We start from the raw sequence: 23,554 nt of genomic DNA, 5'->3' as shown, positions 1-23,554 counted from the left end.
TCTGCACAAAAGGTCTGCCTTGTCTAAAATACAGTTTTGTAGCCTGCCTTTTCCATTTGGCATTATGCCCTCAGTATCTTCCTATGCCAATAAATATTCATCCCTAACTTGCTTTTGTAAAAGCTGTGAAGTTTGGCAGGATACACCACCCCAAAATATGCCACTTTGGCATAAAGATTATTTTAAGTTGAAAGCAGTTGAGAGGAGGTAGATGAGGAAGGCTCCCTGCCTTCCCCCTCTTTGCCTAAAAGTGGGGCATAAATTTTCAAGAGTGTCCCCCTCCCCTCTGTACCAGGAAGGACAGAAATTGGTCATTGGAGGCAACTTTGGACCCTATCAGTCCAGAGATGGCACTGGAGGATAACAAACTTCACTGACTAGCTTTTGTGTACCATTAGTTTTCTCTCATATGTTGACCTTCCCACAGTTTGCTGCCCTTGGAAGTGCTAAAACTTTTTGCCTTTGTCCTTTCATTTCTCCACAAATTTATTGTACTTTACTGGGGATGCTGTACAAGCTGGAGTTCTAAGCCACAGCTTTGAGTTACCCATTTTTCCTTGGTTATCTCCCATGTAAACATGTAGGATACATGTTAATAATCTGTTTGTCTTTCTCTTGTTACTCTGTCTTTTATCATAGGGGTCCCAGCCAAGAACTCAGAAGGGTACCTCCCCTACAGCTTCAACACAGTCCATTAAATTAAGGCAAATAATTTGATACAGTCAGCTTGCTGGTGGTGGACATCAGTAGGCTGTCTCTGGGTTCGGGTTGATGTGAACAACACTGTGTTGAACCTTCTGACTCATGTGTTGTTGTGCAAATCTCTGATTATATTCTTAGACTTAATTCCTGGATGAGGAATTTCTGGGACAAAGTGTTTTTCCCCTCTACTTCTGCCAAAGGGTAGCAAGGTTGCACCAGTTGACATTCCTCCTTGCAGTGCCTGATCTGGCTGGTTCTTCTCATCCTTCCTGCTCAAATGTCCCTTGCTGGAGAAACGTTTACTCATTTTGTTCAATGTCCCTTTCCTCACCCTACTGCATTATCATATTCCCTGTTTTAGTTTTTGAATTTACTTATTTTAATCAGAAATGATGCTGTCCATTATTTATTGGCATCCTTGTTTATTGTCCGTCACCATTCATCAGGTTGTAAGCTCTGTAAGTACAGGAACCTTGCCTGTTGGGGTTGCTGCTGTTGGGGAAGGCCTTTCCATCCCTCCTCCATTTCCACCCTTCCTGCGCATCTTGGTGCGCAGGACAAATTTGCTGATTGAATAAATGTTTACCCGTACTGCAAATAACTGTATTATGCACTTTTTAAAAAAAGTTGTTACCTTTATTCTAAAACAAAGGATGACAGACTTAATTTATTGCTGGTGACCCGTGATCCTCAGGTGGTCCTGTGATTCCTTTCGGTGTACTGAGGTGTAAGGCACGTTTCCCATGCACTAACTGGGGTTTTAATTAATGTGGTTTGTTTATTAGTTTAAATGTTTTTCTCTCTATGTGAAAGGCTATAGACAGTATGTTTACTTAAATCAAGTTATGTTCCTACTACAATTTGTAGCTGCTAATCTTCAAGGGGCCTTGAAAGGAGATAGTCATCTTATTAGAACTGTGTAAAATAAGAGTGAATAGGTTTAGCTTGAGGGTCTAAATAGCTCTGCTGTGTTTAAGTGCTTGAGTATGGGGCATGCCTGGGGGCTTTTTAAATTGCTCACTGGTTCTTATAGAGGAATAGTGTTGATAGTTGAGTTCTGCATAAGGGAGATACTACAGTTCTTGTTACTGAGTTTGTGTTCCCCTTAAGCACAGCAGGGGACTATATCATCTGGCTACTGTTAGAGGTTGAACAAGTAGCTCATCCAGAGAGTACTGGCAATGGCTGTGCATCTGGGGCACAGCTGGGGGATGCTGTCAAGGCCCATGCCTCAGGACTCTGAATCTGACCTCCTCTGTCCAAGGTTTTATCAGCAACTTGGATAAAGACATAGCAGGCTAATCAAATTTGCGAATGACACGAAACTGGGATGGAAGTCTAATATGTAGGATAATAGAATCAAGATTCATAAAAATCTTGGCAGGAATGATGGGTCTGAAACTAACAAGGTAAACCCTAACAGGATTACATGTGAAGTCTTGCAGCTCACTTCAGCAGAGCCAGCAGCAGCTGCCAGCGACGGGAGAGGCCTGGCTCAAAGGCAGTTTGTGTACAGAAGACCAAGTAAGGCCTGCGGGCTTCCAAGATGCTAATTTTTAAAATTAATTATGCCTTATTCTTCTTAAAATTAATTATGCCTTGTATGCTATTGATAGCAGTAGGACCTCGAGATCTAGAGGATGGTAAATTACCTCATAGCCCTTCTTGCCTGGAGCATTTCTTCCAGTGCCCCTCTCCCACCCCCTCTCCCAACCTGTACTTGTTTCCAGCCCCCAACTGAGGTCTTTCTTTCTCTGGGCAGCTTTCCCTGAGCCTGCAAGATGGACAGCACCCCTTCTCCCCCATTACAGTGCTCATCAAACCATGTGGCTGTTGTCTGTCTGATTGTCCATCTTCTGCTTTGGACCAAGGACACATAGAGCCTGTGTCTGCCTTATTAGATGCTCCTCCCTGAGCAGTGACCCTGTGACTGGCTCACAATAGATGCCCAGTGGATACCCTGATTGGCGGTATGACCACTCTCAAGAGTACGGGGCAGGATTCTGGACCCCACACTATTGGATCTTGTACCCCTCTCGCCACCAGGCAGTGACAGGTTTGCAGACCCTGTGCTGTGGGGAAGAGGGGATGGAATTGTGGATGCTTAGCTAGACCATGCCCAGGTATGGACCATCAAGGAAGGAGGGTGTAGACCGTCCTGGGGGTTCCAGGGCCGCACAGGGGATGTCAGGAAGAAGGGACAGTGCGGTTCCCTGAATGAAAGAGCTTTAAAACAAGTGGCACTCTCCAACCACATCCGGCTGCTTGCTTGGTGGGCGTCACCAATTAACTGTGCAAGCTGAATGCTGGAGGGGGAGGAGTTGAAAGCTAGTGATCATAACAGTCACAGCATCAACAGCACACCCTGCCAGGGCTCTCCCTGGCTGCCAGGCACTTTGTGTCACAGTCCCCCGGCCTCCGGGTGGGGTTAGGTGCTCCTGCTCTCTGTGTGGGACAGATGAGGACACTGAGACCTTCCTCCAAGTCAGCGAGTAAGCAGCTGATAACTAAAGTCTGCTCCTACTCCAAGGGCCACTGATGCTATGATTCTGCTGCCTTGGGGTTTAGCAACAGCTCCACCGGTGTCTCTAAGTAGAGGAATTCAGTGGCCGGGACTTTGTGCCTGCCGTGTAGAGGCCCCTTCTGCCTCCTTTGTCTGTTTTTAGGGCAGGAGCTGACCTGCCAGTGCCTCAGTGTAGGACCCTGGGACGTGGGTGCTGGAGTCCCCTCTTCTCCCAGTTCGGCAAGTGGCCCAGCTTGTCTGCATTAACATGCCGAGCTCATCCTCTGCAGGCCTTCAGGGGGTGTGGGGTCATGGGCAGAGCTCCCAGGCTGGAAGCTGGACAGCCCTGGGTTTGAGTCCCTGCTGCCGCTTAACTGGCTGCAGGACCGCCGTCCAATCACTTAAGCTCTCTGAACCTCAGCTGTGAAATGTGGAATTAGTCTCCAGTTCTGTAGAGCTCTTGACCCCGGGGCCCACTTGACAAAAGATGGCTAATGTTCCCATCTGCTTTCAGGTTCTCAGCTGCATTGCCCATGGTCGAGGTTGTTAGAAAGCTGTTCTCTAGATGAGCTGAGCCTGTCCATGAAAACCAACTGACTTCAAATTTCCACATGTGTGGAGCTTGGGGAGCTTTTCTGCCTCGTAGAGGTCAGAGACGGAGTCAATCGTCAAACTCTCCCGGCCTCAGGCAGCCCAGGTCGGGTCTGTATCCTGGCCTCTCTGCCCTTTGTCATCATGGCCTGGCTATGCATGGCCTTCCCGGTTGGTGGGTGTGTGTGTGTGTGTGTGTGTGTGTGTGTGTGTGTGTGTGATGCCTAACTCATTTTCCACATCTTTCTCTTGTAGCCAGAAATACGATTACAGACCATTTGTTGGAGGGGATATCAGTAAATGTATGTGTGTGGGTTTTTTCCCTCTGAAATCATGGAAAGAAAACGTCCATTCCTCAACAAATTCTTTTGAACCTCTGTTAGACTTCAGGCAGAACTCTGGACCCTGGAGTCATAGCAGCGACCAGATGTATAAAGTCTTTTCCCCCGTCGAGCTTGTATGCCAGTCTGGTGAGAAAGACTATAAATAAGCACACAAATAAAAATATAGTTTGTTGGATGGTGATGAACAGTTGAAAAAAATGCAGCTGAAGAGGAGAGGGAGGGCTGGTTTGCAATGGGGTGTTGATGTTTTATGTGGAAATGGTCAAGAACACCTAGCTGACAAGATGCTATTTGAGCAGAGACCTGAAGCAAGTGAAGAGCAAGCCTTGCAGGTGTCTGGGAGGAACATTCCAGGTGGAGGAAATGCCAAGGACAAAATCCCAATGTAGGGACATGCTTGGCAAGCTCAGGGCCCCCAAGGGAAGCCGGTGTGGCTGGAATCAAGTGAGAGAATCATAAGTCCAGGGGTGATATGGATTCCAGGCCCTGGGGGGTGGGCAGCTACCATCCTCACCTCTTCTAGTCCTCACTGCTGGGCCAGTGGCACCCCCAGGATCACAGCTTCAAGTTGCAGGTTAAGGGTCTACTGCAGATCCACAGGGCTCCCAAGTCCTCTCCACTCCCACTGGGCTGGACTGGTACAGATCTTCCCCATCGCTGTCCCTGTCCCCATCCCCATCCTCACTGTCCTGGTTCCCTGTGCCCCAGCCCCAAGCCCGGGGGACTCCGGCCTGCAGAGGGGTACACTGGCACTAACTGGGAACAGACCCCGCTCCCCCCTTTCCTGGGCGGGTGCCCCCTGCCAGGGCTTCGCCTCCTCTTCATCTAGGTCGGAATTGGGATAAATTAGACCTTATTGTTTGAGTTCAGGACATGGAGTCCGTGCTGGCCTCCATCAGCAGAGGTGGGTGAGAGGGCCAGCGACCTTTCCAGGGTCCTGGGATGGATTTGAGCGAGGTGGGCTGGAGTAGTTTGCTCAGGTGCAAACAGTGGAGCTTAAAAATAACGCCAAGCTCTGTGGGGCCTCGTGAGGACTGAGTGAATTAGTGTGTGGAAAGCACTCAGGAGGTGCTGGGGCAGCGTGAGGCCTCTCCAGTGTCTACTGTGGTCACCACTTGGGCCTGGGGTGGAGGGAGATAGACAGACACAGGCTCTGTGCTCACGCAGCTTCCAGCCTGGCGGGCCCCCCAGTGGTCAGCGGGTATCTCTGTGGTAGTCAGTGTTGCACAGGGAAGTGGACACGTGTGATGTCATAGTGACTGAGCAGAGGTAACCAGTGTTACCATTTTGGGGGTTTTCTTCGCATCTCTCTTCTTTTCTTATGCGTGTTTGCATGTAATGTCAACAACGACAAACTAGGGGAGCGCAGGATTTTCCCTTCACCTCACAGTACGTCATCACAGCCAGTCACCCTAAAGTGGCCAGCCTGTGGTGGAGTAATGTCCTGCAGGGATGTCTACATCCTAATCTCTGGAATCTGTGGACCTGTTATCTTACGTGGCAAAGGGACTTAAAAAGGTCACACAAGTAACTAAGGTTGCTCATCGGTTCACCTGGGGTTCAGGGGCTTATCCTCGATGAGCAGGTGGGATCTGTCTAATCACATGGGTCTTTAAGAATGGAGGAAGAAGAGGCAGAAGAGGGGGCCAGACAGATGGGGGGCGCATAGTTCCAGACCTACTGTTGCTGGCTGTGAAGTTGAAGGGGGTCATGAGTCAAAGAATGAGGGAGACCTCTAGAAGCTGGAAAAGGTAAGGAAGTGATTCTCCCCTCGAGCTTCCAGAAAGGAATGCAGCCCTGTTAGCGCTTTGACCTGAGCCCAGTGAGATGTGCATCAGACCTTTTTTTTTTTTAAGATTTTATTTAAGTATTTTAAAGAGAGAGCACTCACCAGTTGGGGAGTGGGTGGCGGGCAGAGGGTGAGAAAGAATCTGAAGCAGACTCCGCTCTGAGCCCAGAGCTGGACCCGGGGCTCGATCTCACAACCCTGAGATCATGACCTGAGCCAAAACCAAGAGTCGGAGGCTTAACCGACTGAGCCACCCAGGCGCCCCGTGCATCAGACTTTTGACCTCTAGAACTGGTGTTGTTAAAGCCACTAAGTTTGTGACAGTTTGTTACAACAGCAGTAGGAAGCTAATACGGCTGGGTTTTAGGCCTGTGCCTCCCCTCCCCTCCCCACTGGGCTCCCTGAGGACGTGCACTGTGCCTCGTTCACTCTGGATCCCGGTGCCTGGCACCGCTTCAGGCTCAGCAGACATTTATTAAACTCTTCGCACATGCTTGGGAGTTGTGCCTCCGAGTTCAGGGCTGGAGTGGTGTCCCTCCGTCTCTCTTTCCAAATCCAAACCCTTCTTGGTGCTGCCTATTGCGAGTGGCGGCCAAGGCTTAGAGACCTGCTGCCGGCCCAGGCCAATCTCAGCCTCAGGACAAGGCAGCTCAGACACAGGAAACGTCATGCTGGCTTAGCTCACGACTAATGTCTTCAGAGGGGACTCCCTGCAAAATAGAAAGATTCGTGGGTGCAACACAAAACAAACACACATGTTTTTTGGTGCCAGAGACTTTGGATTCCTTGTCACATTTTAAGAAGGACCATTATTGATTGAGAGGTAAAGACAACATCAAAGGGAAAAGCCACATAGAAAGGAACAAAAGTGAAAGGAGAAGTGTCTTGTTGACCCCTACATGTCTTCTGCCTGTCTCTTACTTACAGAGCGGCTCCAGAGCAGGGGACCCCACCCTGGTTCCCCAGAGATTCGAATTTGGTCTGGGGCAGGGCCAGGGCAGTGATATTTTTACAAGTTCCTCGAGTGAGTGTGATGTGCAGCTGGGGGTTGAGAAGCGCTCCCCAGGACCTTCTTGCTCTGCTCTGTTCTCGCATCAGAAGCTCTTCAAACCCTAAAAGTCATTGCATGGTATCGTTTAGAGGCCACCCAAGCGTTTTACACATGGAGAAACTGAGGGTTAGAGACCCAGGTGCCCTCTGAAAGGTCAGGAGGCATTCTGGTGGCCCCGTTGAGAGCAGGGCCTCCATCTGCAGTCTTCCCATAGGCATTGCCAACAGCCTCCAACCAAGATGGCGCCACCAGCTTCCTTCTGCGAGTGGCTTTCTTTCCATTTCTTTAAAGTTTTCTTGATTCTTCCCAAATCCTCCTTTAAAAGATCAGCTTATCCTTTGATGGGAACAGACCCCTCTGTCTCTCCCTTCCCCTTGACGAGGCAGGAGCACCGAGTGAGTGTGAGACAGGCTCTGAAGCCTTGGCAGACTTGGCTCTGAGATCTGGCTGTGTGGATACTGCATGGCCTCTGAAAGCCTCAGTTTGACCATCTGTAAAATGGAGGGAATGTTAGTCATACTCCATAGGGTTTGTGAGGTTGAAGAGACACATGGTGCATGGAAAGTGTCCAGAACAACGTGTGGCTCAAGAATACCGGATGCTGGGGCACCTGGGTGGCTCAGTCAGTTAAGCATCTGCCTTCAGCTCAGGTCATGATCCCAGGGTCTTGGGATCGAGCCCCGCATCGGGATCCCTGCTCAGTGGGAAGCCTGCTTCTCCCTCTCCCACTCCCCCTGCTTGTGTTCCCCCTCTCACTGTGTCTCTGTCAAATAAATAAAAATTAAAAAAAAAAAAAAGAATACCTGATGCTGTGATATTGTTTTAAATTACTATTGATGTAGGGAGGGGGAATAGACATTCAAGTGTCAGCGCCGATAACAACCATCCATGGCTGAGCTTTTCACTGTTGCTTTTCGGCTTGCTTTGGAATGCACTTGGTGGTGGTCAGCAGTGTGCACTCATGGACCTGACAGGGAGTGAGTCCTCTCCCGGAGGGGGATACTTGTGAGTTTCCAAGTGAGTGTAAGGTTCGAGGAGCACTGGCTTTGGAGGCTCATTGGGCATTTGTGCCTCATTTACACTACCTGTCTTGAGGTCAGCCTGTGTGGGGGGGTCTCCTGTAGGCGCCCAGGCTCCCTGGGAAGAGCCGAGCCCCTTGCTCGCTGTAGGATTCAGGGGATCTGCTGCCTTCATCTGCGTGTCTCTATTACATAAAAATTTTCCATGCAAGTAATTGCAGAATGGGGTAACAAAGAGAATAATGGGGGAGATAATTGTGGATAAATCAGCTTGATTACACTTTTCCTCAAACTCGATTACCCAGATTTGCAGTGCTATGCAAAATCTCGAAAGCCAATTAAGACCTTCCAGTAATGACTGCGGAATCTGGGGAAGCCTCTCTGATACGTCCAGCTGGCTGCCCAACAGGTTGAGAATGGCAAGAATCACCCTTTTGCTTTGTTATATTTTAGAGACAGCCAGGGAGTTTTTTGTTATGTTTTTAAGAAAAGCAATTACATGTACTGGTGAGAAGGTACCTTCTCTTCGGCTAATTGTGTATATAGAGCAATTTAGATGCACCTTTGGAATTTTACAAGGGGATCTTTTTTTTTCTGTGTTCTGCATTTCTTTGTTTTAAATTTTTTATTTAATTTCAATTTACATAACATATAGGGTATTATTAGTTTCAGAAGCAGATTTTAGGGGTTCATCAGTTGCATGTAATACCCAGTGCTCATTCCATCAAGTGCCCTCCTTAATGCCCATCACCCAGTCACCCCATCTCCCCAACCCCCTCCCCTCCAGCAACCCTCAGTCTGATTGTCAGTATTGCCCAGTTGCACTGGGTACTGATTCATGTGAAGACGCATGATGACACTTGGGAAATCATTTAAGGCAGAGAAGCAACAGGTGATTTCTTTAGCAGCATGCTGTTAGCCTCCTTTTCCAGTATTCCTTGGTCTTTATACTCAGTTTTTTTCTAGCTTTACTGAGCTATAATTGACATATAACAGTGTATAAATTTAAGGTGTATAATATGTTGATCTGATACACTTGTATACTGAGAAATGATTATCACTGTAGTATTAGCTAGCACCTGCATCATGTCATATAATTAGTGGTAAGAACATTTCAGATCTATCTTAATAAATTTCAGGTGTGGGCGCCTGGGTGGCTCAGATGGTTAAGCGTCTGCCTTCGGCTCAGGTCATGATCCCAGGGTCCTGGGATCGAGTCCCGCGTCGGGCTCCCGGCTCAGCGGGGAGCCTGCTTCTCCCTCTGACCCTTGCCCCTCTCATGCTGTTTCTCTCTCGCTCTCTAAAAAATAAATAAAATCTTTTTAAAAAAAAAAATAAATAAATAAATAAATTTCAGGTGTATAATACAGTATTATTAACTATAATCACCATACTGTACATTAGATCTCTAGAACTTGTTCATCTGATAGCTGAGTTGCTACCCCTTGACCATCATTCCCCCATTTCTCCCACCCCCCACCTCCAGCCCTTGGTAACCATCATTCTAGTCTCTGTTTCTGTGAGTGTGGCTTGTTTAGATTCCACATATAAGTGAGATTGTACAGTATTTGTCTTTCTCTGACTTATTTCACTTAGCATAATGCCCTCAAGGTCCATCCATGTTGTCACAAATGACAGATGTCCTTCTTTCTCATGGCTGAGTAGTATTCCGTTGTGTGTATGTATATATGTATACACCACATCTTCTTTATCCATTCGTCCATGGTTGGACACTTAGGGTTGTTCCCATATCTTGGCTATTGTGAATGTCACTGCGGTGAACATGGGAGTGTAGATCTTAGGGATGGAGATGTCAGTTTGGAAAGACCAGAGTTGGGCTGGCATGGCCCTGCGACCATATGTTCTCCCCACTACAGAAGAGCCCAAGTCCTGGGGCCCACATTATTCATGAAGGGCCTGGAGGGAGGGAGAGACACTTGAGAAAGAGAAAGTGGGCAGGGAGAGGGATCAGAGAACAGGAGGATGGTGCCCCCGGAGCCCAGGGTCAATACTAGCCTCTTGTGAGTAGGGTCACAGAACCTACTCAGTAGGCAGGCCGATGATGCTTGTTGAATGCATGGCTGCGTGAATGAATGAATGAGGAGTAAAACCTGGCATTTATTGGGCCTGCTTCCCTCTGTGCCAATCATCTCATTGATAATAATCCTTTTACAGATGAGAAACTAAGGCACACAGAAATAGAGTGATTTGGCCAAGGTCAAACCCACGGACATGTACTTCAGAATCTGCTTTTCATTTAACTGCCTTGTACTGAAAATGAATGGATGAATAAGGGAATAGATTTCCATTTTACTGATAAAGAAGTAACGCCACTGAGGGAGAGATTTTCCTACAATTACAACCTAATGAGCGCTTTTGATTCCTGGTCCAGGGTGCTGCTAACTAAAGCCAGGCTGATTCCCCGTATTACCCGGGCAGACTCTGGGTCCTCCCGCCGCTCCCCGCACTCAGTGCAGTTGTCTGCAGCCCACCCATGGTTTTCCTTCCACCTCAGTGTACTCTAGCCCACACTTCCAGAAACAGGGGCAGTGGAAATAGCCCAGGGTAATGGTTAGAAGACCTGAGTTTGAGCTTCAGTTTTGTTGCTTGTCCTGCTGAATGCACTTGGGCAGGTCAAGAAGCCTCTCCGAGCCTGTCTCCCTATCTGGACGATAGGGACGGCGGTGCCTACTTTTCCATTGTGAGGAGTGATTGAGGGAAGGTGTAACACTTGCCTAGCAGGCTCCTGGCAGGTAGGAAGCACTCAGAAAGCAATCCTCCTCTCTCCCCTTCTTTCCCTCTGGATGTCTCTGAAGACAACATCTCATTGACTGTGTTACCAAGGAGCCATTCAGACAGTCTGTGACGTATCAAACCCAGTTCTCAGCAGTGCCGGGGGCTGGGGTCGTGCTGTCGCTTGGGACAGAGGAGAGAGCAAGGTTTGCAGACTGGTGTTTCGGCAGGGGAGCGGTGCTGCTGGTGCTGGTGGGGGTGGGGCGACAGCTCAACACACAACTGCTGTGGACCGATTAGTCCTAACAAACCACTCGGCAGACGAGCACCCCACAAAGCCAGGCTCCCTGAGAAGAGAGAGGCGCACGTGTCCCCTGGGGGCACTGGCCTCATAGAGTGGGGGGTTCCTGGAGACTAGGGGATGCTGGAGACTGTGAAGTGCCCCCCGCTCTGGGCCCAGCCAGCAGCCAGCCTACGACAGCCACGGAGACGAGCACACATGTCACGTTGCACAGATGCAGCGGGGGTGGCTGGGCCCTGGGCAGGCTTTGCCCTCCCAAGTGGGCAGCTCCTTCTTAACTCCTTCATCAGTGTGTTGGCCTGGAGGGATGTGGGCCGGAGGTTGCCAGACCAAGTTCTTCACCGGAAGCCAGAAATTCAGATTTTGCTGTAAGAGCTCCTGGTTTTCAAATATCGGCCATGAATTATACATTTTAAAAAAAACCACTGAGGGCACCTGGGTGGCTCAGTCGTTAAGCGTCTGCCTTCGGCTCAGGTCATGGTCCCGGGGTCCTGGGATCGAGCCCCGCGTCGGGCTCCCTGCTCTGCAGGGAGCCTGCTTCTCCCTCTCCCACTCCCCCTGCTTGTGTTCCCTCGCTCGCTGTGTCGCTCTCTGTCAAGTAACTAAATAAAATCTTTAAAAAAAAAAACAATCCACTGAGCTGCCCAAACCAAATGTAGCCGCAAGTTGCTTTCGGTCCAAGGGCAGCCAGTTGTCAGCCTCTGACTGGAGATTCCATGTGGCAGAAGATTGGGTCTTTATTGAAACAGCTGCCATAGGTTTGTTTAGTCTTGATGCAACAGGTATTTATTGAGCGCTCACTGCATGCCAGGCACTGTTCTACAGCTCTGAGCAAACGCAGACAAGAATTAGTGCCCTCTTGGAGCTGGCGTTGTGCTGTGGCCCTTCCATTCAGCCCGAAGCCACTGTAACTTTGCAGCAGTGATGATGACCCAGCTATTCTCGATCCTCCTAAGATGATTTCGAGTGAGCAGATGGATCCCCGCTGTACAGCCCAGTCATACCAACAGGCAGCGATTGCTTGGTCCTTGACTCTAACTGGCCATCGTTGGGGCCACAGAAACCAGCAGGGGGATGTCTGCCGCTGTGCAAGGTCAAGCCCAGGTCCACGGGCCAATTTGACTCTGCATTAAGGATTTGAGGGTTGGAGTGCAGGTGGCCAGGAAAACACTTAGTGATGCTTACAGATAGCCAAAAGGCTTTGGGGGCAAGCACGAAGTTTCTTTATCTGCTTAAACACCACAGGCCTGGCCATGCCTCAGGGTAGAGGGGAAATGTCTGCCTTCCCCAGACCTCAGCTGCAGAGCAGGTTGTCATGCTTAGGGCAGGTGTACCCCAGCGTCTTGACTCATATGCTCCCCACATGCTCTCCACCCTGACCTGGCCCTGCCATTAGCCTCTCGTCAGATACTGGCTGTCCCCAGCCCTTAGCCTTCCGATCTGTGGCTGTTCCGTCTCACGCATGTGCCTCTTCTCACCTACCAGCCCAGATGAAGATCATTCTAGAACATGGACAAGCAGGTCACGGAGAATGTGGTCAGGTCTGGGCTCTGCTGCTCTCTGCCGTGGACTCGGGTAAGAAAGGCCTGCTGCTGCCCTGCCCCCCTGCTGACTGACACCGGGGGGAGTTCAGATGAGATTGTAATGGAGGAAGAGCTCAAAGACACTTCGGGGGCCCCTGTTTAGAACAAGGGCTCTCTGGCTGATGTGTTTGAATGAAAATTACAGCTCAGAAGCCTCTTCAAATTAAGCTCTGTCTGCACAGCGTTTTGTCCTGAGTGTTGACTGGCATTCTGTTCTGCCCCAGACAGAACTCTGCTGAGCGTGTCCTGGGATCTTTATGTGGCCTGGTCCAGGCCTGGGTATGGAGAATGCTCCAGAGTGCTTTAAGCTCTGGCTCAATTCCTAAAGATTTATTTAATCCAGGAGTGAATGCTTCACTGGGCATTCTAGAGTCGGAGCTTAATTGGAGACGGAGGTCTGTTAGCAAAGAAATATATACTTTCCTCCCTCTTCTTTTACTAGTTTTTTTTTTTGAGTGGCTTTTGTTTGCCTGTGGCTCAGACACAGTGCGGTAGCCCCTGCAGAAACATTTTCTGCTAGGAGATGTGTCTGGCCCAGAGGATGTTCCTCCCAGAGGGGAGAGCTTTGCCGGGGGAGGGGGAGCTGGGCTCTGAGCTCCAGGAAGCCCTGCAGCCAGTGGGAAGTGGATTCCCAGTGGCCTGGATCGGCACATAGTCTCCTGTCACCCATAGCTCACTGTCACCGGCCTGTCACCACCCTGGTTATTAAGCACTTGCTTTCCGATGTCCAGGGAGAGGACTCCTCATTGCCTTGGGCTCTGGGGCACCGCATCCTGAGGGTTTTCAGATAGGTCTAGGTGTGCAGGTTTTGGAAGGAGACTCCTTTTTTGAAGGACCTGACCTCTTCCCTTGTCTCTTCTCCTTTCTTCTTGCTGATTTTTATTCACTACTCTTTTAGTTGTTACACTTGACTGAAATAATGCTTTCCAAGGGCATTAGTTGCTTTGGCTGATAAAACACTTAATTTTGCAAGTATCTTTCGGGCCAATGAGCAAAATCATTTTAAAAAACTTTTTGGTGTGGAAATTGTCAGATACCCTCCACCAGTTACCAACACTTTGATTTCATCTGTTCTCCCTCCCCTTTTATTGGTGGAGGTTTTTAAAGCAAAGCCCAGACATGACATCATTTTATATGTCAGTACTTCAAAAACTTTAACCAATGAGAACTTAAAAAAAAAACCCCAACAAAACAACAACAACGAAAAGCTGAGCCAGCCCTCCAGCAGCACAATACCATTTGTAAACCTTGATCAAATGAACACCTCATTTCTTTGAATCAGGATCCAGATAAGGTCCACACATTCTTATAAGGTGTGCACGTTTTTAGGATTTTTTTTTAATCTGGGGTTTTTCAGTGATAAGTAGTGTTAATACCTGTTGTTGAGTGCTTCTCATGGACCCCAACTATGATCCCAAATTCTCATGACATTTCAGCAGGGTGTTCTGCCCATTTTATAGGTGGGGAGGGGGCCTCAGCCGCTTCCCCAGGGCATGAAGCCCCAGCTGGACCCAATATATTAGCTTTTGCAGGCTGTGTTTGTGTAGACTGGGATTTTCTGTTTGAATTCAGACAACTAAAATGTTTTCCATCTTCTGTTTCTTCCAGAGGGAAGACACCCTCTGCAGAAGTGTTCAGAAATCGGTGGATTAAACGTTTGGACTTGTGGGGTGATGCGCGTAGTTTTGAACATCGTGCTTCTGCAACATACACTTCCATGTGTGCCCCTGCCCCGTGGCAGGCAGGTTTGGGTGTGTCCTGCTTTCTCCGTGCCCGAGCTTGAATATGCTCTTGTGGCAGGAGACAGCTCTCGGGGAGGGGGCCTCTACTGAGCGCTATGCTGAGTCCGTTGTGCGTGACCTCACCGATCCTTCCTCAGTGCGGCCCTGAAGGCGGGGGGGAGCGGGGTTTATGGTTATTTCCACTTCCGGAGGAGGCACCCAGGGCTCAGAGAGTAGGTGTCACTTGCCCAGGGTCATGCAGGTTGTAAGTGGCAGAGGTGGAACAGAAGCTGTTCAACTCCACAGCTCTGCTAAGCCCACATTTCCGTTGCCATATTGCCTTCTGTGCTATTTCCCTCCCTTTGGGGGTTCCTGCTCCTGGGCCCCTCTATGCCAGCCTCTCGTCCTGGATAATTTCCAATATACAGAAAAGTTGAAACAGTAAAATCCCCCATCTGCTCCACCTAGATTTAACAATTAACATTTTACCCTATTTGCTTTATCTCTGTAGTTATGTGTTTTATATACAATTTTCTGAAGTATTTGAGAGGAAATTGCTGACAGTTCATTATCCTAAGCTCCCTAAATGCATCTCCTAAAAACAAAGCCTTCTTCTCCATATCCATGTCCTTACTGCACTGAAGGAAATTAGTAATATTTCCTTATGATCACCTGATACCTGGTTTGTTCCAGTTCCTGTATTGCCTTAGTCATCCTCAGAGTTCCTTTTTAATGGCTTTTTAAATTTTTTTGACCCAAGATCCAGTCAAATGTATGTTACATTTGGTTGTTTTGTCTCTTCAGATTCCTGTAACCTGGAACATTCCCTCTAGCTTTCTTCCTGGGCTTGTCTAATTACTTGCTTGAGGGCATTTGACTAGTTCGTCTGTCCCTGTGTTTCCTATTAGCTGGAAGTTGGATCCAAAGACTTGATTTAGGTTCAGAGTATACATGTTTGGGAAGAATGCTCCATGGAGGTGCCGTGTACTTCATGTGTCAGAAGCACACAGGTGTCTGTGGTCCTGACACTGGTGACCAACAGGTAGGGGAGGCAGGATAGGGCCATGTTTCTAAAAGCTGAAGGAGAGCTGGCGTGAACAGGTAGTCGGGTCAGCGGCTTGGTTTTATTCATGCTGCCTATTCTTGGTCCTTTCTCTTCCTTCCTGGAGCTGGGTAGATCGATGACATTTCCAGGCTTGGCCCACATATTTCCACCACTGTCCCATCCCATCATGTTCAGGAGGGCCTAGCCAAGAGGTACAGGCTCTGACGCCCCATCTTCACCCCCTTGGCGAGGAGGGATTCCTACCCTGGGGTTATGGGGATGGCCATACATGACACTTAAGATGGGACAGAGAGATCGATAGCAGTTTATTAGTCACATATACTCATAGCAGGGGCGGAGGACACCACCTGCTGGGCAGGGCTAGAAGTAGGGCAGAGCGAATCTGCAGGGCCTGTGGGAGGCAGGCTGTGTAGTACCAAGAGGGTGGGGTGTCCCTGGTTCCTGCAGAAGGATGTGATTTGTCTGTTCATGGGCTGGCAGGGGATAGAAACCCAATACTCAAGGATAAGCAGAAATTGCACCTGGTCCCTTGATCAGGAGGATTGTTTGGTGGGGGGACCTTACCTGAGGGAGCGGAGCGGGGCAGGGAGCTTGTGGTCAGGCTGTTTGAAGTCCGTGTGGTTTCAGAGGTTGGGGCAGGACACAATATTGGGCTGTAATTTTAGGCTTTCCCCCCACCAGGGTGAGAACACATGCCCGTGCCCTTCTAAGCACTTCACATTGTTACCTGTTTAGTATTTGTACCAGCCTTCTGAGGTAGGTGTTCTTGTCAGCATTACTTGGCAGAGTAAGGAGACCAAGGCCCAGGAAGGGACGTGCCTTGCCCAGGGTCAGGCAGCCAGTAAGGGAGAGTGGAAATCCAACCCAGGCTGCCTCTCCAGAGTCTGTGCCCTCACAGTTGGAAGGGCATGAGGATTGGAGCCAGGCTCTGCCTGTGCCTTGGCCCCAGGTGGCAGTCGCCCTCGCTCAACTGCCTTCTCATCCTTTGTGAGGCTGCTGCAGAGAAGAGAGAGCATCCCCAGGATGGGGTGGGGGCTCTGGGAGCCGTTCCTCGTCTGGTCCAGGGCTGGTCTCCTGGATGCCGTTCTCCCTAGTGCAGGTGAGCTGCAGGCGTCTTTGCTGCAGGGGCACCTGCTTCTCCAAGGGGCAGGGAGGAGGGGGCTGGCGGGAGCAACGTCTCGGGGGCTTCACTTCTCTCATGATTTCTGCCCTTCCCTCCTTCCCAACAAACGTCAGACTGCTCTCTGCAAGAATCTGATCTCAGCCTTCACACTGACTGAGAACTGAGATCCCCATGTTGCATTTCCCGAGAGTAAGGCTGTGTTTCTAATTGTGGAAAATGGTATCTTTTATTAAAATAATTGCAGATGACTTTACACTGGTGGGCAATGCATGCGTGTGTGTGCGTGTGTGTGTGTGTGTGTGTATTTGCGTGTTCTTTCCTTAAAGTTCCAGAGCATGTGCTCAGAAGGATGTGGGATAGTGGACATTCCATAGCACATAGAGCTGTGATGACTCAGGCAAGAGACACTTTGCTTTGTGGCCTCAGTGCCCCCATCTCTAAAATGGGGATAACAGCAATTACTATCTCATAGGGCTCTTATGAAGAGTAAACAAGGGATGTTGGAAAGCACCAAGTCAAGGGCACAGCACAAGACGGCTCCAAACGTAATAACTAGCTATTTTTATGAAAACTGTTACTCTTGACTTTGGGGCATCCAATGACCAAACTCAGGAGAAGGCTGTGTGCGGGCAGGTCGCTGAGATAATTCATCAGCGTGTTCTCTCTGTAGCCTCATCTTATCCCTTGCCCAGGACTAAATCCTATACACCTCTTCCCTATGTAGCAGCTGCCTGTCCCTGACCACTTCCAGAGCCCATTTGCCAGTGTTTTCCCTCCTGTGTGGGAGAGGCCCACTAGGGGGGGACAGGTCAATAGTTCAAGTAAGAAACAGGCTTTACTTTTTGCTTTTGCCTGGAAAACTTCTTTATCACGAGTCTTGTTTTGCCCTCCTGAACACCGCAAGCTTCAGCAGTGGCTGCCTGGGCCGTTGTTGGCTCACAGAATGGCCAAGTGATGAGTGGCAGGTGTTGACATTCTGTCTGATCCTCTTTCCCCGGGCATGCAACCTCACTGCCCCTGGGTTGGGGATCGGGGGGTGGGGGGGCATCCTTCTCAGACCCACATCGTGTCCTCAGCACTGTTCATGCCCACACTGCAGGAAGAGCATTTGGTTGAGGCTTTCAGTGCCCTAGACACCGTGCCAGACCCCAACTTCTCTTACTGCTAATGATAGCAGTATTATCACTGTCCTGGAAGGTATGGCCATCCTGGGGCGGGGGGTGGGGGGGAACGGTGTTTGAGGATCAGAGAGGTTAAGTGACTTTTCTCAAGCCACCCAGCTGGCAAATGCCAAAGCAGGGATTTACACCAAGTTTAATGGTCTGGTTAAGTTCATGTTTCAGTACAATCTTGTGTTATTTTTGTTTGGGAGTCAAGGAGGTAGAAATCTGTGCCTAGTATGTGACTGAATTGTTAACCTTATCTTGAAAAAGGTATGTTATCAAGGTCCGTGACTTAAAGATCATTGACAAATTTGTGGAGTCTTTTAGAAGATGATGGGGAGATTCTGGGGCTTTGAGAACTTGACTTTGAGTTAAAAGAGGCATGGGGGACAGAAGCATCATTATTCCTTGCTAGTGTGATGTCAAGATGGGCCATTCTTCTGGGTTCCTAACTCTGGGCTGAATCTGTTGGCACATTCAGCACATGAACAGTGATAGATACACATCCCATAACATTTCCGGGGGTCAGGTCCTCGTAAGCGGCTCTAGGTTGGAGGCCATCTCGTGGGTCCAACTGCTGGAATACTCCTAACCTGACATCTCCTCAAAGCAGAGTGGGCTGACGATCTGTGTAGACGGCACTCTGATACCTGTAACAGAAGATTCAACATCTCATTCCCCAATCAGTTGGCACTTAGGGTCCCTTGACTATAATCTCCGCAAAAGTGGGGACTATGTGTGTTTTATTCACCAGGGTTCATGGGGCACTACCTGGCACATCACGGGCACTCAGTTAGGTGTTTGTTGAGTGAATAAACAGTAGGCAAAAATGATGGTCCACTGTCTGTCCCCTGCTGCATTCCTTCCTATATAAGCAGATACTGTAGGCTGCTTAAAGTCAGCTGGGCTGTGAAAACAGGACTGGCCACCAGGAGAGAGAGAGAGGAGATAGGAACCAAGCCTAAGGAGGATTTACACATGATTTTTATGTCCAGCATAAAGTTAGAATAATGTCTTTGAATTTTCACAGTGTATGTTTTCCAAGTTCTTCAAACTGCATCATCAGAAAACTAAGGAGAAAACAATAACACTGTTCCTCCTTTGCCAAGAAGAAATTGATATACAGGTAGATTAAGGTAATTGTCAAATTCAAACAGCCAAGAAATGAAAGAAGCATAACTTGGATCCAAATCCAACAGCAAGGTCCCTGACTTTGGGCAGTTAGAATTTTGACAAAAGAAAATTGTATGTTTACTTTAGTAGTAACTCCTTCCTTTTCGCATCAAAACATTTTGACCTGCTTCCATGACCGCAGCAGTGCCGGAGATGATTTTACGGGCTTTGCGGGGTGAGTTGAGATGACACGCAGTGGAAGCCCCCACCTCCACAGGCACGGGGAGGGCACGTTCGCCCCCTCTCACTTGTCCTTCCATCTTCCCTGCCTCGCGGGGGAAGCCCTGGAGGGCGTCCACAGAGAGGGCAGGCGAGCTTCCAAGGCAGCAGCACCAAAGTAGAATTTAATAGCAGTCTTTGGTTTTCATTGTATTTATTTTGACGTTTACCCGCTGTCTATGGAGGGAATGCTGATTTCATAATTAAGCAGTGACGTGAAGTTTCTTCTAGGCTTTTAGTTTACAAAGTCTCGAGGAAAGTCACGGTCCGGGAGGAGGGCGGGGGATAAGGCAAAACTGGCCAACTTGGTTCTTCAAAGGCCGAAGCTGGGAAGCACCAGCTTTCCCACCCAAGAGCTGTGTATATCTGACTATAGTGCTCACATGCATCCCCTGGGGGTCTTGTTAAAAGTGAAGATTGTGATTCAGTAGGTCTGGGCTAGGCCCCAAGATTCTGCATTCCCTGTGAGGCCGATGCCCTGGCCCCTTGCGAATCAAGGTTTGAGCCACAGGTCAGCAGCATCGGCACCACGGGGCACCTGGCTGGAGATGCCAACTCTCTGGCCCTTCCCGGGACTGGCTGTTTCTATAGGCACAAGCCCCCCAAGTGGATCCTGGGCACATTCATGTTTGGGGAGTGCTGATCTAACAGCTCTGGGGAGTCCTCATGTGGGCGTAGTGAGCCCCTGTGAACAGGTCATGGGAGCCCATGCCTGACCTCCTCCGTGGAAGTGGGTTTCCATTTCCTGGCTTCCAGACCACCTACAGAGAGCTTGTGGGAGGGGGTTTCCAGGCCTGGGATGTCCTTTCTTGGTAACCACCCTGTATGGTCTCCAGACCTTTCCATTGCACCCCGCATGCCCACCTCTGCCCCCCTTTGCTTTCTGAGGCCCAAGTCCTCTGTGCAGGTGCCCCGCTGTCTGGATTCTCAGAGGCAGCCACTGGTGGCTGGAGCGTGGCTGGAGAAGGGACATCTATCTTTCTTGACTCCGCTGCACCCAGAGGATATAATCTGCTTGATAGATGCATTCTGACTGCAGCTTCTTGGGGTGGGATGTAGAATTGTGCAAAAGGCTGGGTGCACGAGGCTTTAAAAAATAGCCACGAGGGGAGTAACACCTGGGGGACAAGCAAGGTGAGGAGGGACGTGCTCAGCAGTGTGGCTGGCTGCATGGGGAAGGAATGGGGATCAAGGTTCTGGGGTCTCTGAGAGGGGGGCTGTGGGCCCATTACAATGATGACAGCCGGTGGTTGGCATATTGTTATTTTAAAGCCACATCTGTCATCTTAAGCAGCCTTTCTCTGTTGGGACCTTGCTCTATATCCCTGCCAAGAGGGGAGTCCACTCCTCTCTTGAATGTGGGCTGACCTAATGACTTGCATGTCACCAGATGACACCATGAGACCTCCGAGACTAGGTCTGAAAAGACATTCAGCCTCTGCCTGGCTCTCTCGGACCCCCATTCTGAACTGAGTTCGCCAGGTGGAGACCTGGGCCGGAGGGTCAGTCGGACAAAGCAAACCATATCCCTGCAGGCTCCGTCCCCCTGACCCCGCTCCATCCCATTTTACTCTTGGTGGTGTTTGCTTTCCATCCGCATGGGTGTTGTGGGCTCCCAGGGTGTGGGAGGGCTTGGGAGGGTGATGAGAGGAGGACGTGGATGCTTAATGCTGTCTGGTTTCTTGGCAGCAGCCCCAGAATTCTTCTTATTCCCCTTTTCCTTCCTTCCCTCCCTCCCTTTCTCTCAGTGTTCCTCCTGCCCAACCTTCCGTATTCTCAGGGAGGCTTTTCTTGCTCACTCTGCCCCCTACTGGTGGAGAAGTGTCAGCGTGCCATCGGGGTAAGGGAGGGAAGGGAAGAGCCCAGGGTTCTTTCCCCAGGTGGTGCCAACTGCTCATTCACCTTTGCTCCACATTGAGCCCATTTCCTTCCCAGAGCTGTGCTGCTGGCTGGCCTTGCCCCCGTCTGAGCTCCCCCCTCCCCGCCCCATTCTGCCCTTCGGCTCCTAGTTCACTTTGGAGCCCTGACTTCTAGGGTCTTTGTAGGTCAGCTTCGCCGCTGTTCTTTTATGCCCAGAATGGGTCTTTGCTGCTGACAGAAGGTTCTACAGAATCTCAGTAATTCTTTCAATCCATCTGCCCCCCACCCCCCACCCCTGGGCAGCCTGTTATTACCTTCTCCGTCCCCAGAGGCTGGATTCTCCACTGAGGGCGTGTGGGAGTGGCCTTCTCGGGGACTACAGGCAACAGATGAGCGCTCAAGCCCTCACGCGTCTGTCTTTGTTTTGTTTCAGTTTTACGGAGTTTTTGGATCCATTCCAGAGAGTCATCCAGCCAGAAGAGATCTGGCTCTATAAAAATCCTTTGGTGCAATCAGACAACATACCTACCCGCCTCATGTTTGTAAGTACCACGATTTCATGGCTGATTTGACCAGTCTCCCAAGTATGAACCAAATGGGTTTTCATTTCTGCTTTTCTAACCCCTGCTGAAGACCATGAGCAGTCTGGAAGAGAGAGGAGGTAAGCAGCCCATCACATTGAACTCAATTCCAGATCGTGACGGGCGCCACTTGGTCACGCGAGAGCTAGTAATTGCCTGCCACATTGGAAAGAAAAGGGACCTCCTTACCTGAGCTGGGCCAAGTGGTTTACAGATATTTGCAGTAAAATAAGACTAGAGACCGATTTCCCTGCTCCATCTTCTTCGAGGATAAACCTCAATTTTGCCAAACTCAGGCACTGTAGATAGCTCTGTTAACTGCTCTTCTGGTTCTAGCTGGTCAGGTGACCACGGATGAGACCACCTTGTATGACTCAATCCCTGGATAGTGTTTTGTGCCTTTCTGCCTCTCGAATAAATGGGCCAGCGTCCAGATAGCTGGTGGATTATAGTGGCATTACTTCTACCTCTTCACCCTCACCCCATGGCAATCGAGACCTTTTATATTTCACTTCTGATGTGCTGGGCCCTTTGCTGAGAGCTTGAGAAAGAAGGATTATCTCATTGGATCTCATCCAGCATTCTAGTGAGAAAGCTGTCACTCTTGTCCTCATTTGCAGGTGCAGAATTGCATCCCAGAGAAAGGAAGGAACTTGCCCAGATCCACACAGCTAGTGAGCAGCAGAGCCAGGATTCAGATCTAAGCAGCCAGCTCTGAGCCTGGTCTCAGCCATGAGGCTGCCCTGTAGGGTGGGAGCCCAGTGTCCAGGACTCCTTGCGGATGCTGATTGCCTCCTGCGGAATTGCCATCAGGCCTTTCTGTAGCAGAGGAAATATTTAAGCTCCTCTTTGTTACAGAACAGTGATGTGACTTTTGGTTGGCCCGCCTTACAGCTTGAGGTTTATTCCTGTTGACCAGCCATTGTGTCTTGTGCCTCTGGGAACTTAACTGATTGGGTCAGAGATTTCTTCGAGCACATGAGGAATGTTTTTGCGTTTTGAAGGAAATCCCTCTGATTTTATGTAGGAAATCTTGTTAATTAGTGATGATTGGAAAGATCTTTGTGTCTGCAAACATCCCCAAATGCCCAGCACATTACATGAGCTTTGAAGTATTATTTTAATTGCTTTTTTTTTTAAAGATTTTATTTATTTGACAGAGAGAGAAAGAGAGAGAGCACAAGTAGGCAGAGAGGCAGGCAGAGGGAGAGGGAGAAGCAGGCTTTCCGCTGAGCAGGGAGTCCGATGTGGGACTCAATCCCAGGACCCTGGGATCATGACCTGAGCCGAAGGCAGCCACTTAACCAACTGAGCCACCCAGGCGCCCTTAATTGCTCTTTAATAATTGCTTTTCCACTGGAAACTAAACTGGATTTTTGTAAATTTTAGGGGAATTGAAGAGTTCAGGCATTACCTAACGCTTGAGTATGAAAATGAGACTTTTTCCATTTCTGCTGTAACTTAAATCTTCTATAAATCCTAGAAATAAGGGAACTAGCATATGTCTAACTAGTTTACTCCATGGTTTTGAAAGGGGGAAGCTCCTACTTACCACTTATCCCCCTTCCTCACAGGTTTCACATTTTATGTGCTATAAAACACAATTTGGAGATTAAGGTTCATATGGGATAGTGTGAGAAATTTGTGGCTGTGTCCTAGATTTATGAACAATGGATTGTTTTGAAGTCTAGATACCAATGCCACAAATAGTCTGGCTGCAGACACAAATAGGAGGGGGTGCATTTGCATGTTGGCAGGGGTGGATGCGAGGCAGTAAAGGAGTTATTCAGTGCTGTGATTCTCAGAGAATAGAAGTGTATTCATCCTCAAATCCTGATTCCTACCCTTGAGTCCCCTAATGAGATAAGCTCAGCCTTTTGTTTTGTTAATAGTAGTTGATGCATTTCATTCATTTGGTCACAAGATTTCATGCGATTCCATAATAACACAAGGAACGCAGTAGATACATTTATAATACATGTAACACAAAGCGGAAAAATACTTTGTCACCACATTAATTAGTTTTTTTTTC

At 49.1% G+C, this 23,554-nt stretch overlaps 1 protein-coding gene across 3 annotated transcripts in view; it reads left to right on the top strand.

Moving 5' to 3' along the window:
* The window catches only part of PLPP4 (phospholipid phosphatase 4), a 112,845-nt gene that overhangs the window by 22,358 nt on the left and 66,933 nt on the right, over nucleotides 1–23,554 (top strand). For all 3 annotated transcript variants that reach the window (XM_081823391.1, XM_081823390.1, XM_006737049.3), the window contains exon 2: nucleotides 21,375–21,483. In XM_081823391.1, coding sequence (XP_081679517.1) covers nucleotides 21,375–21,483 — 109 coding nt within the window. The remainder of the gene's footprint in view (nucleotides 1–21,374; nucleotides 21,484–23,554) is intronic.

This window comes from Leptonychotes weddellii, chromosome 6 (assembly GCF_054177405.1).
Source record: "Leptonychotes weddellii isolate Sample4059 chromosome 6, ASM5417740v2, whole genome shotgun sequence".
Taxonomy (NCBI): domain Eukaryota; kingdom Metazoa; phylum Chordata; class Mammalia; order Carnivora; family Phocidae; genus Leptonychotes; species Leptonychotes weddellii.
Note: the sequence above shows the minus strand (reverse complement) of the source record. Positions and strands in the feature narration are given on the sequence as shown.